Source organism: Paramisgurnus dabryanus, chromosome 17, assembly GCF_030506205.2.
Source record: "Paramisgurnus dabryanus chromosome 17, PD_genome_1.1, whole genome shotgun sequence".
Classification (NCBI taxonomy): Eukaryota; Metazoa; Chordata; class Actinopteri; order Cypriniformes; family Cobitidae; genus Paramisgurnus; species Paramisgurnus dabryanus.
The window spans coordinates 29,494,483-29,511,285 of NC_133353.1; the positions used below are offsets into that span (position 1 = coordinate 29,494,483).

At 36.9% G+C, this 16,803-nt stretch overlaps 1 protein-coding gene across 3 annotated transcripts in view; it reads left to right on the forward strand.

The window, feature by feature from the left end:
* The window catches only part of bahd1 (bromo adjacent homology domain containing 1), a 36,890-nt gene extending 24,251 nt beyond the window's left edge, over positions 1-12,639 (forward strand). For all 3 annotated transcript variants that reach the window (XM_065288363.2, XM_065288364.2, XM_065288365.2), the window contains exons 3-7: positions 5,148-5,521; positions 6,690-6,849; positions 7,066-7,145; positions 7,492-7,583; positions 10,325-12,639. In XM_065288363.2, coding sequence (XP_065144435.2) covers positions 5,148-5,521; positions 6,690-6,849; positions 7,066-7,145; positions 7,492-7,583; positions 10,325-10,508 — 890 coding nt within the window. In that variant the 3' untranslated portion in view covers positions 10,509-12,639. The remainder of the gene's footprint in view (positions 1-5,147; positions 5,522-6,689; positions 6,850-7,065; positions 7,146-7,491; positions 7,584-10,324) is intronic.
* Positions 12,640-16,803: the final 4,164 nt, after the last annotated feature.

Below are 16,803 nucleotides of genomic sequence, written 5' to 3' on the forward strand. Positions count from 1 at the left end.
CAGCTGAATAGATTCCATAACGGTAAAAATCAAATGTTTAACTCTAGGGGAGCTGGGAAATTAGCATATTTTCCAAAAAAAGTGGAGTGTCCCTTTAGTTAAAAAAAAAAATTATGAAGAGCAAAGATAAGTCATTTACAAAAAAAAAAGTTTTTAATTTCACGGTGACTTTAATTTTAGAAAAGCTCTATAAGCTTTATCAGTTCTTGATATTATAGATGTGTAAAATGAATCTTAGGGCAATTTTGTTTCTAATATGAATGGAGGGATTTTCACATCCATCAATCCACACCAATCTCTGTATCCTCAGTCATGACCTGTCTTTATGAATGAGCTTATGCAGGCTCTAATATGAGCGATCTAAAAGTGTTTAGCACACAAGCTCTATGACATGACGAGAAGTGAAAATTGAGTTTGTTTCGTTGGTTTTGAATGTGAGAAAAATGTACTGAAATTCCCTTCCCCAGCCACGTCATTGTGGCTTCATGTTCCCCCAGTCTGTTCACCGCTGGTTTAAATGTGAGTAATTGTCACAGGTGGGGAGGGTGCTGGTTATTTTTGTTGGCTGGAGACTTGAACTGTCTGTTCATTGTGAGGTGGCAGCTGTGGTTTCGCAGCCGCCTGTGAACCCCAGCACAGGCAGAAAACTCGGCAGACATGCTCCCTTGGTGATTTTTTTAAGCGTACAGCTGCACTATGCAGGGTCATTTTTTTACTGGCTGTAATCTCCGTTAATCAGATGGTAATCTGATATTCTGTAAGTTTCTTGTATGCAGCAGAGCAAGACTTTATTTTGACATTAAGGCAAAGAAATGTTTGTTTTACTGTACCTTAAGGCTCCCGCATTCGCTTTGATATTGCATTAGGGGTACAAATCATGTAATGTTTGGAACCGTAAGGCATCTGTTGAAAAAGTTGTACATTTCACAAACATAATCTACTCTCCGCTAAACAGTTTAATATAGCATGCCTAAATGATTATTAGGAGAGTTTAAATGTATTAAAGCGCTCTATATAGAAGTAAGGTTTACCTGCAATAACATTTCACACCTGAGTGAATGTACAATGACTGCAGTCTTTACTTGCCTACCCAGTCTCAACCCCCCACTATAGAGGCCAAGTCCTGTGAAAAAGTCTAAATGTTGTTATATAAATCGACAGAATGCAATTACAGCACAATCTTGCATGTTATTGTGTGCTTTTAGTCTGGAGGCTTTTTGATTTGGTCACAAAAGAAAAAAACAATTTGAAGGGTAAAAGAGACACATTGTAAACGTTTCCAGCTTGGCTCATAAATATTTATCAGTTAATGTAAAATTCACGTAGCTGTGTAAGGTAAGAGGATGCTAGTAGCTATGCATTACTGCTTACAGTAGGTGAGAGCGGGGCACAAAGTAACGCTTTTTGACTTTGGCTCCATCATTAAACAAATATTTAAGTAAGATTAATAATTTTTTACACAATCAACACCCAAATGTCTGCTACAAATGAACACTTAAAGTTTGTTTGTGGGACCTACTGTTATAATTGATAGATATCCACACCTTCATCCATCCATGATGCTTAATCTATCCATCCTTGTATTCTGCATCAATGCGTGAAAATAGATTTTTGAAAGGGTTACACAATTAAGAAAAAAATCATAATTGTCATATTCCCTGATATTGTTTTTACAGTTATCATTTTGATGAATAGTATTTACATTGTTTTCATTATTATTGTATATCTGAGGCTTAATTGTAACACTATGTGACAACTAACCCCGCTGTGCAAAAATGTTTTCAATCCCAGCTATCAGTTAGGAGTTGCTGCCATGTTTCAAAATGGTGTTATATTTTAGGTAACAAGATCCTGATTATGATTAAAATAATAAAAGGTGGATTTGGTGACTTACACAGCCAACTCAGAAATAAAAAAAAAACATAAGATCCATGACTCCAAAACACTCTTTGTTCAATATCCTAATAAAAACACAAATCCCAAATTCACAGGAGATCATCTTCTGATAGTAAGAGAAAAAGACCAAAAGCACAGATTGCTTGGCTCTGTATAAATATGTAAAGTAATTAACCCTGCGTTAGTTTGTGCCCCGCTCACTCCTACTGCTTGCCAGTTCATGCCACTGGTTTCATGTAAAAATCTTTAAAAAACAAACAAATGGTTAGTCATTTCATGTGTGTACTTTCTGTTCATTGATGTAAAACCTTGTGATGGGTTCGGTTGATAATATTGATAGATCAGTCCTGCTCATCTGATTATTTGCACAGGAGCTCTGCCCTGTTGCTGGTTTAACTACTAAGTGTTTAAAGTCACAATGAAAATGAAATTAAAAACTTGAATGTTTTTTGGAATATTGTGGTATTTTTTTTACAAATGACTTATCTGTGAGCTTCGTTATTTAAAAAAAAAATGTATGTGCCATCATAATCTTTAATTAAAAATGCAAATCTCCTCCCCTTCTCGAAACGATCTCTTTTCCGGTCATGAGGAATGGCGGGCCCGAGAAAAAATTGTAGCGATTAGCAAATAGCAACATAACCCAACTTCCAATTATCCAATAATTCTCAATGGACAAATTCAAGTCCCGCCCTACCTTTTTTCTCATTTCACAAGCCGTTTCAATTGGATATACATCACAACGGGGAAAATAAGACAGTTATTACTTCCTTTTTATTGTGACTTTAATCGATCTTACATTACTACATTAGCACAGTGAATAAGGTAATTAAGTAATAAAATGACATTAGTGAAAAAACAGGATTTGTCAGATGAGTCACTCAGTGCCTCCACTCACTGAACTTTGACCTAATGCTCTTTTGACCTCAGATACAGTATATAAAGCACAATAAATGACTGAAAACGAAACTATTCACCTGGCTTATCTGGGGTTTTCATTGTCATTTCATTGCACAAACATTGTGGAATAACAAACATACTGATTAAACTAGATTCCCCCCATCCTCTTGGTGCAATGAAAACCCCAGATAAGCCAGGTGAATAGTTTCGTTTTCAAGAAATGTCAATTTCGAAACTTTAAGACTCAAGGGACAGTCAAACTAAACTTTTTTTAAATGCAAAATTTTTACGCAGACCCCTGTGTATATGAGCAGCAACCGGATATGCCATCATATATATCATAGTGTTGTTTTTCTTGAATTTTCTTGAATTTCAGATATGCTTGCACCATTACTGTTGTTTTTATTATTATTGTACACAATAGGATTGTGTGATAAGGTTATTTTCAGTTTTTCCTCCACTTGAAAAGGTATTTTGATAGGGCAGTTAGGGTATTGCATCCAATTTGTCGATTAGGTTTTTTGTGTATGGTTTGATACATGGATTTCGTTTCAGTCCAATATCGATTAGTTATCAATATTGAATTTGATTTTAAACTTTTTTGCACACATTGAATTTATTACTTCTTTATTGAGGGCGCATGATGCGAAGTTCGTCACAACATGTATGTAGCCCATCATGTGTACGGTTAGTAATTTAAAAATATGTGTTCGGCGCGTCAAGTGAACCTGTGTGCATCACGTGTCTTGTCAAAATAAGTACCTCGTCTAAAGGGTTTATGATAAAAGAGACGCTCGCGTTTGCCAGATACGCGCATAATCTCATGCGTAATCAGAGTTTACTGTTAAGGGAGTGTCTTGCGTGTATTTTGTGAACGTGAGCATCTCTTATTATAAACGCGTCTCTTATTTTGACGTGTGGGCAGCAGGCACTTATTTTGATAAAACACGTGATGCACATGGTTCACATGACGCAACAAACACATTATTTTTAAAACACAAACAACACATGTGACACTCCAAACACTTGTTTTGAATTTACGCCCCTCGGAAGAGCAGTCACCAGCCACCACTGGTTGTGATGGATGTAAATAAGTGTGTACATACTTAGAATCTTAACGTAACAGGGTCAGAGTACATAGTAACACTGTCAATTTAAGACCTATGTAATGATGCACAGATCAAACATACTATTACACATGCATTTACTTTCTAATTTTTTTTGCATTCACACAATAGACTACATTTACAATGATTATCAGGGAATTTTAAAATTATTTTGTGTAAATATGTCCGTTCAAGGTCAAGGAAACATGAACCCAGTATTTGCCTGATATCTGAAGCCTTGAGACGTGGCTTGCAAGGCCACTGCAGACTTCTCACAACGTTGAAGTAGCGCATTAAAATCTGTTTTGTGCCATCTTGCTTAAATATTTAATTGGCAAAGCCTAAAAGTTGCAAATAATTAACTTTTATGACAAGCACTGGCCCGTGCAGGCAAGTGACAGTTCTGTCAGCTGTTCATAGCATCGTTAACGCTTGCCCCGGGCCATTGGGCACTCCTTACAAGCCCTGCCTGAAATAAGGAACACACATTAAGAATCGATTGTTTTGTCAGAAGAGCGATTCAAATCAGAGAATCGATATTTTTTACCCAGCCCAATCATTTGATATAAGTTCGTAGGTCAGAGTTCACCAAACTCCCCAAACGCCCCAAAATGAGTTTCGATATGCATCATTTGTATGCGTATGAATGGAAGTCAGTGCCACGAAAAGTTTAGACCGTGGCATTAGAAAGATTCAAAGGCTAGGGTCTTTTCCTCCTGATTTGACAGCTGCCAAACTGATACACCTTTTTTCTGCATCTCCACATTTGCCACACAACTTGAATGTTTAACTTTACCATGATTCTCATCCAAAAATTTACACTGCTCATTTTATGTGGTAACTGAAATCACATGTACAGAATTACACAATTTTTCTCATATTTACAACTTTCACTGTTTCCAAAGTATGGCTCATCCTCCTTTAAATTTGGTAATCTGTTGTTTTAAAATACCCAAGCTTTGCATTTACCTCATCTGTGGATCACCACATTTGTAATGCGGGATGTGGTAAATTTTGGATGTTAATAATAAAGTGTCATACTATGTTCAAGCAAGTGTTATGTCAGTCAAATTCAATATTCTCAAGGATGAATTTAATTGTGGTTACATGCTCTTGGCTTTGCATCTGGCACAATAACTGCATTAGCCTGCAGTGTTGTGTTGCGTATTATGTATGTTTATGATTAGAAATACATGTTTGGGACATTTCTAAACCAAACATTTTTGCTTCCTCTAAACCATGCAGAAGACTACTCCTACCCACTGGATGAACACAGCTCATCTATCAGCATCCCTCCTGCCCTGCCTCTCTCCATTTGCCCTATCTCTAACGTGCCTCCGCCCACCCAGCCAGTACCCCACCTTCAGACACCTCTTGATGATGCCAGTCGGGCACAGGTGCAGATTAGAGTGGGTCGGGAGTGCCCTCAAAGGGCCAAACCGCCCAGCGGCTCTCGGTCTGGGGTGCGGGACTCTGCTGTTTGCCCCCACATTAAGGATGGCCAGCTGGGAGCAGTCCATGGCAGCACAGCTGCCAAGCAGTCTAAGATCAACCGTCGCCGGGCAACAAACGGCTGGTTGCCAGTTGGTGTGGCAACAGAGAAGGATGTATTCATCGTGGTACGTACTCGAATTCTTTCTGTCCTGGGATGGTATATCTACAGACTGGCTAGGTCTGCCATATTTAAGTGAATTACTTTTTTTTTTGTAAAAACAGGAATTTGTGAAAATGGTGCTATCATGTGCATTTGTATTATTTGTTCAGTGTGATTTGCCAACTACTCTCCTGGCATGCATAATACAGTGCTTTTAGTAATGGTCTGGGAACGTTGTGGTCTGTAGGTAAAATCTTAGGCAGTCCTACCTTTGTCACATACCAAATTTTAACAGGGTATTTCTAAAAATACCGTCTAAACTGGCTGTCAGTTCCTAACATTCTGACTAACATCTTTATAGCTCATGCAGGGCTTATGGATTATGGGCTAACATGAAGCTTAGTAAATGATGACAGAAGCTTAATTTTTGGGTGAATTGTCCCTTTTAACAGTAGATTTGATTAAGATAAAATGAAATGTATGTCTTAACTGTATACTCTGTTTGATTCTGTATGTGAAATCCAGAAAACGTATCAACTAATGATGAGATTAGGAGCAGTGTTGGGGGTAACGCATTACAAGTAACGTGCATTACATAATAATATACATTTTCTGAAGTAATGAGTCAAGTAACGCATTACTTTTTAAATGTACACATTAATATTTTAGTTACTTTTAAAAAAAAGTAATGCAAGTTACTTTTTAGTTTAATTCATTTGATTTAAAAAAAATTATGTACTGAATTAAACTGAACGTATTCACATTATACTCTATGCATTTACGCCTTTGTGGGAACAGTTTGATTCAGAGCTCGACATTTTTGTGATAAAATATGCAATTTCTGTATGCAGAACTTTTTAGTCATAAAAACACCTGGAAGGCCTGAAATTAGTAACTTTTTTGGGGAGTAACTTAATATTGTAATGCATTACTTTTAAAAGTAACTTTTCCCAACACTGCTTAGGAGCATCAAAGTTTGATTTCAGGCATTGAAATTACTCAGTCAATACGAAAGATATCAAGGTTATATTTTCACAGTATTTGAAATTATGTACATTATGTACGAAGATTTTATATAGAAAACTGTAACAAAAAAAACTTAAGCTGGGTTTTCACAGACAGGGTTACATAGTTGCATACCAGACTGTTGAAGGTCATTGTTTTAAATTATCTATATTATAATTGTGTTAAAGGGTGAGGACTCAACATCCCTGCGTCGGTGCTATGAAGGAGTACAGAGAGATGGGGAAGTGATCAGGGTTAGAGACACAGTGCTGCTGCGTTCAGGTCCCAGAAAGAAGTCCTTGCCTTATGTGGCTAAGGTGTCTGCCTTCTGGGAGGATCCTGAATCAGGTATCTATTTTATACTAATACAAATACTGACATATGAATGAAATGGATGGGATAATAACCACAACAGCACTCATTGAAAGAGTCGGGGTACTTGATATTGAAGAGACACAAATGTCGATAAGCGTTGATTTGCATATGTCACAAGGTACTTTTCCACATTAATTGCTTTCAGTGCTAAACCCGAAACCAGTAAAATCTCATCCTCTTATATTTTAGGGGAACTGATGATGAGCTTGTTCTGGTACTACCGCCCAGAACACACTCAGGGGGGTCGCAATCCCAGCATGCACTGTGAGGTGAGTCTACAAATTGCCCATTGCACGGCTATGTCAACATTTGACTTCCTTTGATTATGAGTTTCACACAGGAAGTACTGTAGGCAGCACAAGCTTCCGGTTTACAGCACAGAAACTGGGCCTCTGGACAAACACATGACTCACAACAACCACAAACATGTTATGAAATCCTCCACCCATATGGCCACCACTGTTTATATACTGTTTATTTATTCATTGCAATGAACATATTAACATGCTTACATGCTTGAACAACTTCCATTTCTGGATCAATATAAATTAGATGAAGATTTTTTATTTTCCTTTGTATTTATTGCAATATTAAATGGCTGTTTAAATTTTTCAGAATGAGATTTTCGCATCTCGGCATCAGGACGAAAACAGTGTGGCGTGTATCGAGGATAAGTGCTATGTATTAACATTAGCACAGTACTGTAGGTAAGATCTGTTTTAATTGTATTCGTTCTAATCAGCTAATCTGTGTCAAATGTGTGACCCTGCAAGTGAAAACCCATCTGAAATCATATTTTTGTGATTTACTGTTTTCTACATAATGCAAAGAACGTTCTGTGAAAATATAACATTGATATCTTTAATATTGACTACGTTTAGATGGACAGCAGTAATGTAATTGTTGACCTTATTCTGATTAAGACAACATTCGAATTAAAATGTTTACATGAGTTGCTCTAAGGACATAAATCAATTAAATGCACACGTCATTTCGTCCCCATGCCACGCCGTCGGACGATCCCCCAGAATTGAACGTATTAACATACAGTCTGTCTTCGTTATGGTACCATATACAGTTTCATTTTAAATTTTACAAAAGCTTTAAATATAGTTAATTGTCATGCTATATATATGCACATTTTTAAATAATATAATATGATATTTATAATGAAATAATTATTTCCTTATTATGTCTTGTTTTAAGGAAAAATCTAAAAGTCTGTGAATTTTTTTTTTATTTTTTTTTTTCTTTAGACAAAATATAATGGGGACAGGGATTAGACTAGTCCTAGACTAAAATAAATGTAATAGCTGTCCAAACCTAAAACAACTTGCCCTGACATATACATTAGTGCCCTTTGTTTGCCTCAAAATGCACACAAGTAATGTTTTTAGTAAGGCATGTTTGTTAAAACTAGTTATATTTCCTAAACCACCGCAATATCACATAACTACACAATATCTATGATTAACTTATTCCCCGCCAGCAATTTCTTGAAAAATTGCCCGCCAGGATTTTTTGTGATTTTTACAAAAGTTTCACAAAATGCCTTCCAGGAAAATGTTCTTCTAAAAATATATAAACATACAAATATATCAAATGAAAGAACAGACCCTCTGCTTTTAAACAAACAATAAACAAACGAACAAAACGGGAAAAAAACTTTTCATCCTATCTATATTTTTTCTCTGCTTATAAACTCTTAAATATGGGTATTTTTCTTAAAAAATTAAAAACAATTAGCAAAAAGATAAAATAATTGCATCTTTGTGAAGGAATTTTGTTAGAGAACAGATCCAGAATGATTATAAAAACATACACAGAGTTTAAAATTAGTAAAGAATTGTTTGCTTCAGTTTTTTTAATAAATTGACTATATTATTACCTCAACTTAGACGAATTAATACATGTCTATCTTTTTTCAATGCGTGCACTGTACAGCGCGTCGTGAATGTGTTAGCATTTAGCCTAGCCCCATTCATTCCTATGGTACCAAACAGGGACGCCAACAAACACTTCCGTGTTTTCCCTATTTAAAGACTGTTACATGAGGAGTTATACCAGTAAGTATGGTGCCACAAAATAAAACCTTTTTTTGGTACCATAGAAATGAATGTGGCTAGGCTAAATGCTAACACATTCACAACGCGCATACAGTGCACGTAATGAAAAAAGATAGGTATGTATTAATTCGTCTAGGTTGAGGTAATAACAAAAGCCCTATTCGGACGGGATTAGTTTTACAGGGGGACCTCTGAGAAAATCGTGTTTCTCAGAGGTCCTCTGTGTTTTTAATCCCGTCCGAATCGGCCATGTCTGTGTTTTTCTCTGACAACCTTCGTAAGAATTCCAGAGCAATTTACCTACTGTTTTTCGCCGAACCCAGAGGTCCTCTGAGAAATGTAATCACGTCCGAATGCAAATGTCTGTGATTGCCCGCAATATCTTTTGAAAACGCGGTTCATTTCGTGTTTTGGCCAACGTGATCTGCCGTAAGGTCTTACTAATGCGCGTATATTGTATTTTCTGAGTCCCATTCATTCAGATATGAATGTTTTTTCGCATTCGGAAAAATAAAATAATTGAATCAAGACGAGCTGAATATCAAACACTGTTAAGACTGGCCACTGTAATATCAGCAACGTTATAAGAAACTCTGTTCAAAGTTGTTCAACTCCGGAATGGTAATGTTGATTAATAAAGATAATAAATTTTTATTAATCATTATTTCTTCATTTCTTTGTGTTTATTATAAGCAGACAGTTATATAAAGTCTAACGTTACTTTAGTAGGATTTAAAATTAAATTAAAATTAAATTAAAAAATTTAATGTTCTGTCATAATTTTACATTTAAAGCAAAATATTAAACATTACAAACACACGTATCCAGAGCAAGTGCTCTTTTGCAACGCCCAAATGCATGAAACAGACACTCCCATCTCTGGAATAGCCTGCATCATTTTAATCCCGTCCGAATCGGTACATAAAAACACAGACGTCCTGGGGGACACGTTGAAACTCAAACGTTGTTTGGAAAACTAATCCCGTCCGAATAGTGCTATAGTTTAATATGGCAAAAGGGTAGACTATTCCTTTAAGGTGGCTTTGGCCTTGCTCTTTTGTTTGCCGTCAAACAGTTAACCACTGCCGTGTGTGTTTGTGTCTTGTGGCAAATTGTGGCGAAAACTCCCACACAATGTTAATAGTGTGATTAAGGTGTGCATGTCTAGGATGCACTTCAATGATCCGACTAAAATAAAAAATACTCCCAAAAATCCCTGTTTGCATGGTAGTTACTTAATCAGAGTATTGTCTTAATCAAGTTAATATCAAATAGATGTTGTCCAGATGGGGTCACACATATTTTTTTAATATTTAAAGTGTTCTAAATGAAATATAGTATTCTATGTGGTTTTATATACAAGCTGATTTTACACATTTCAGATTTTGTGCCTTGGTGAAATGTCGTGAGGAGGGGTTTCCCAGACGTAGCCCCCTGGTTCCTCCTTCTAACTACGTAATTCCTGCTCATCGCTGCGTGCCCGGTGACATAGACCCTGACCTGGTGTTCGTCTGCCGCCATGTTTACGACTTTCGTTTCGGCCGTCTGCTGAAAAACCTGCAGTAGGTCTCACAGGGGTGACTGGAGCCATACACTGAAAATTCAAATCCAAAACGTCATGACACAATCAAGTCCTATCAACCGGATACCACAGGGAATTGGGTTGTTTTTTATTTTTCCTTTCGGGATAAATGCTCTCTGTGTAGGACTCTTGTAAAAGCTACGAGCTGAAATTAGTTTTTTCTTTGTGACGTCGTATAATGGCATTCTGAGCACAACGACCTTGAGTTTAAAGGTACCAATCGCCAATATGTGATTTCTCACTCCATGAGTTTGAGTATTTATTTTTGCAGTTATCTTTTATATTTGCTGTATACGTGTATAAAGAACAAACAAACAAACAAAAAAAATAATGCAGGTACATTAAGAATTACCTTGAATAACGGAATAGAGCTCAATTTGGTACCCTTATTAAGCCTGATTATTTGTAGAATTAAAGATATTTATTTTTAGATGAATTAAACACAAGTTCCTTATTGTAGCAGGCACCATGCGTATTTCTTCCTCCAATCAATTTGATCCATTAGGATTCATTAAATTGCCATAAAAGGGTGTGGAGGACTTATTGCGATGGACCACGTATCCCGTGTAAGTGGTTAACTTACTGCTCCGTTAATCGACCAACGAAAGGTTTGTATGTCAAGCTGTTGTCCTCTTGTTTCCCTCGAGACTTGCCTTAGAGTTTCCCCTCATCCGATTTTCTGCCTTCCCAGCAAACCAAAGGTTATCACAGCACTCCTTAGCATCCCAGGCCACCACCTTTGCATCTCCATAAAATTGCACTAACGTATCATTTACCGAGTCAGCAGTTTGACTGTGATTCAAATGTCACCTGCTACTGATCTCCAAATGCAGGAAAATACTGTGTATTTGTCGTACGTGTACAAAGAGAAACGAGATAACTCGAATCTTAATGCGGGAGGTGCTCGGTAACTGTCAGTTACAAATGTGAACGGACAAATTTTATCTCATTGGCACAGGCCTGCTTTCAACGCGTGCCCTTCGCTTCTCGTCCTACGATGTGGTTTTGTTACAAGATCTCTAATTTAGAAATGAAACGCTGTTTTATATGGTCTGTCTGTGCCTTTAAGAGTCTGCTATCGGTGTCAGAAGTTTACTTTTTATCAAGCTTTACGTTTTCGGCCTGCTTGTTTTGCATCATATCTGTTATCTGGACTAAAAAGCATTGATAAGATTGTCTGCCCGCCGTATGCTGACCTTCACGCTCGCCTCTTTAAACTGTTTTGGGGTTGTTTTGTAACATTACAAATCATCTTAACAGACTTTACAAAAGATGTGAGGTGATATCGCATTCACAGGGTCTCCCAAATGGAAACTTTTTTATATATGAGGAGACCTGTTTGTTTTTTATACCGAGACAGTTTGTGGTAGGTTAACTTTTTGTTAAAATGTATACTAGTATCCATTCCTTTCAAATGATATGTTAATTAACATAATAGAGCTAAAATATGATTTCTCTCCATTTAATAGTTAAATATTCAATAGTCCTTTTGCATAATCATGCCCAAATATAAAGAAACAGAACTGAAATATCACAGTATCTCCCCGCTCTGTTTTGTCAGTTAACACAGTAAATGTCATCTGCTAGCGTCAGATATGCCAGTTTAGACGTGGTAATGCCATAACGGTTTTGCGGATCATTTAAGCAGAGCTCTTTTTTGCTTCGGTTGACAGTGTGGTCGAGTAGATTCTGTAATGGTTGCTGCCGTTTGTGTGAAAATTAAGTATTTTTGAAATGTGTGCGCTTCTAAAGCAGAATGTTCTGGAAATGAATTTGTCAACGTGTACCAAAATTGGGTAGAGGATTACGTTCATTCCTCTGTATACAAAACTGACCATGAAGTCCTTTGCTCCTTTGATGTGCGACTGTTTGTGTGTATGTGGGCGAGTGTGTCTATATAAATATATATATATATATATATTTCAGTGCAGCATGGAAGTACTGGGCATTCTTTGAAATTATAGATCTAGCACAGCGCATTTGTATTATTTAAAATAGAAATGTATATTATGAGAGGAAAATATTTAAAAGGAATAAATAATATATGAGTATCAAGGTCCTTGTTTTGGTTGTTTTTATGTATGTTTGCCTCTTTTTTATTTTTTGAAAATTAGGTGTGTTCAAGGCAACAACATCAGTCAACTAAGTTAAAGGATTAGTCCATTTTCTTAAAAAAAATCCATTTAATTTACTCACCACCATATCATCCAAAATGTTGATGTCTTTCTTTGTTCAGTCGAGAAGAAATTATGTTTTTTGAGGAAAACATTCCAGGTTTTTTCTCATTTTAATGGACTTTAATGGACCCCAACACTTAACAGTTTTAATGCGGTTTAAAATTGCAGTTTCAAAGGGCTCTAAACGATCCGAAACAAGGGATAAGGGTCTTATCTACCGAAGCGATTGTCATTTTTGACCAGAAAATAAAAAATATGTACTTTTCATTTTAAACCACAACTTCTCTTCTTCATCCGGCTGTGTGACGAGCCAGCGCGACCTCACGTAATTGCATAATGACGTGGAAAGGTCACGTGTTACATATATGGAACGCACATTTGCGGACCATTCTAAACAATAAACTGTTAAGTTATACAAGTGTTGGGCTCTATTAAAGTCCATTAAAATGAGAAAAATCCTGGAATGTTTTCCTCAAAAAACATAATTTGTCCTCGACTGAACAAAGAAAGACATCAACATTTCGAATGGTGAGTAAATTATCTGGATTTTTTTTTTATGAAAATGTACTAATCCTTTAAAGAGCACCTATTTCATTGCTAAAAACTACGTTACGTTGTGTATTTGGTATAATAGAATGTGTTTGCGTGGTTTATGGTTAAAAATCTCATCATTTTCCACATACCGTACATTTTTGTACCTCCAGATTTCACTCTCTTTCTGAAATGCACGGATTTGAAAAGCTCTGTGTCCCTGATTGGCCAGCAAATCTGTATGTTATGATTGGCCTGAATACCTCTGACGTCAGCCGAAAATGTGACGCTACTTACCATGTTTGAAAGATTCGGTTGCTAACAGGAGTTAATTTAATACTCACACTGCAAAAAAATGACTTTCTTACTCAGCTTTTTTGTCTTGGTTTCAGTAGAAATATCTAAAATTTCTTAAACCAAGATGCATTTTCTTAATGAGCAAAATTACCTAAGCAAATAAGTCAATTTTAGACAAAAAAGTGCTTAAAACAAGCAAAATTATCTGCCAATGGGGTGAGAAAATTTTGCTTAAAGGGATAGTTTGGCCAAAAATGATATTAAACCCATGATTTACTCGCCCCCAAGCTGTCCGAGTTGCATATGTCCATCGTTTTTCAGACAAACACATTTTCGGATATTTTAGAAAATGTTTTAGATCTTTCAGTTGATTAAATGTAATGTTACGGGGTCCACGACCTTCAAGTCCAAAAAAAGTGCGTCCATCCTTCACAAAAGAAATCCAAACGGCTCCAGGATGGTAAACAAAGGTCTTCTGAGGGTAATCCGCGCGGTGTTGTTGTAGAAATATCCATATTTAAAACTTTATTAACGAAAATAAATACCTTCCGGTAGCGCCGCCATCTTAGTCGCGTCCGCATTCAGGATGAGAGCTTACGCAGGCTACGGAGGCTACTCTGCTGCTGCTCTGTGCCCCCGCCCTCCGAATTTGTCATACGTCACTAAGAAAAGTGCGTACACTATGCTAATACTCTCTCCTGAATACAGAGGAGTCTAAGATGGCGGTGTTACCGGAAGGTATTTATTTTCGTTAATAAAGTTTTAAATATGGATATTTCTACAACAACACCGCGCGGATTACCCTCAGAAGACCTTTGTTTATCATCCTGGAGCCGTTTGGATTTCTTTTGTGAAGGATGGACGCACTTTTTTTGGACTTGAAGGTCGTGGACCCCGTAACATTACATTTAATCAACTGAAAGATCTAAAACATTTTCCAAAATATCCGAAAATGTGTTTGTCTGAAAAACGATGGACAGCTTGGGGATGAGTAAATCATGGGTTTAATATCATTTTTGGCCGAACTATCCCTTTAAATTAAGTGTTTAAGAAAAAAAGAAAACTTATTTTTAGATTTTTTTTCTCACCCCATTGGGAGATATTTTTGCTTGTTTTGAATTTAAATTTACTTAAATTGTATATTTTTTGTCTACAAACTAGACTTATTTTCTTAGGTCATTTTGCTCATCAAGAAAAGGCATCTTAATTTATACATTTTTAGATATTTCTACTAAAAACAAGACAAAAATACTAAGTAAGAAAAAATTTTTTTTGCAGTGCATTTAAAGTTATTTTAGTAAAACCAAAAAAGCAAATGTCCTTGCTTATCCAAGCTTTACAACAGGGATCAGGCAACAGGGAACAACAAAAAAGTGCATCCATCTTTCACAGAAGTAATCCACACGGCTTCAACGGGTTAATAAAGGTCTTCTGCGGGTAATCGATTCAAAAGAGAGTTTATGAACGTTGGTTGCCATTGTTACATTGTGCAGTGACTCCCGTGAATCGTGTATTCCCAGATGGCGTTGTTACCGGGAAATTGTTTTTATAGTTTATAAAGTTTGAAAAATGTACAGTACTGTGCAAAGGTCTTAGGCCACCACCACCAGACTTGTTGTTTTAATGTCCATCCATATTTATTTTTTTATCTATTTTATTAAGAAAATATGTATTCAATTTTCAGGACTAAATGTCTTCTTTAGGCATAGTCGGTGTTCATTGTGACCTCTCTTGGCACTAAACACATCTTGAGCTTTTTTGAGCAGAATGAAGTAAAAAGACTAATTTCTGTAAAATTACAAATTAGGATTTCATTTGATGTAGGTTCAAGAGATCCTGCAGTTTCCTGCAAATGCTCAAGTGGAAGGGGAGTTTACCCTAAAAACTTGTCACATCAGTTCACATTTTATACAGTTTTTAATACTACATACACATTTCCTGTTTTGGATGTATTCTATTAAAGAGACTAAGAAACTATATGATCGCTATAACATTGCAAAAACAACAACTGTGGCATGGTGGCCTAAGACTTTTGCACAGTACTGTATACATTTTCTTATATAATTGGATCGATTACCCGCAGAAGACCTTTATTAACCCTTTAGAGCCGTGTGGATTACTTTTGTGAAGGATGGATGCACTTTTTGAGGTTTAAAGTCAGCCGTTTATCTCTGTTCCCTGTTTATTGTTATATAGCTTGGAAGAGCAAGGACATTTACTAAAATAACATCAAATGTTTTTGTTTGAAGATGGTAGACATGTGTATGTCGGATTGCTTGAGGGTGAGTAAATCATGGGGTAATTTGGTTGAAGTATCACTTTAAGTGGCAAGTCATAATTTAATAAAAGCTGCACTGGAGCACAGTGACCACAGGGTGTCATACTGAACCTTCCTTGACCCTCTTTTGTCATACATCAACAACAGCCAAACCTTATAAAAGAAATCAGACAAACTGCAACTACATACTTATGATGCTTAGCTGGGGCGGACTGGCCATCTGGCACACCGGGCAGTTTCCCGGTGGGCCGACGTACTTTTTGGGCCGCTACATCTCATACTATCTTTGTCTGCTGAGCAGCCCAGTTAGCGTCTTTTTTTCTTGACAGACCGACCCACTGACATTTAAGCAGCAGCCCATTGGTTATTTTTTTTAATGACATTAAGCTGGCCCAATGACTGCCCAGCCCAGTCATCGTCTTTTTTTCCCTAGATAGACCGGCCCATTCAGCAGCAGCCCATTGGTTATTTTTGATTGACATTAAGCTGGCCCAATCGCCGCTTTGGTCTCTGTGCAGGCGAGCATGCGTCATCGGTCAGTTCACGTGTCAAAATAGAGATGGAGATAACACGCAAGTGAGGCGCAGAACTGCGCGACAAAAGAAACAGGCTCTTCAGCAGACGCTGCAAAATGTGTTAAAATAACACAGTAGGACCTTCAACTCGCGTCGCTGGTGATGATGATGGTGGCGGTGGTGGCACTGGCAGAGCAGCACCAGCACGCAAAGTGTGTCAGTGAGGAGAAGGAGAGAGACGAGAGATAAGTGCGTGCGGTAAGCAGAACTGCTTTCAAAACCCCTTGATAAAACACAAAACACAAAATTATGGTGATAAAGCTGCAATAAAATAATTGCACTCTTTGCTCTGTGACTACGAGATTGTACCTGATTCGTAGATTTTTCGTTGATTGTCTGTTTCAAAACGTATCATTTCTCTTCAAGCAAAATCAAACAATCCAGGAGATCTGCTTACAGAAAAATATATGTTTATTGTTTA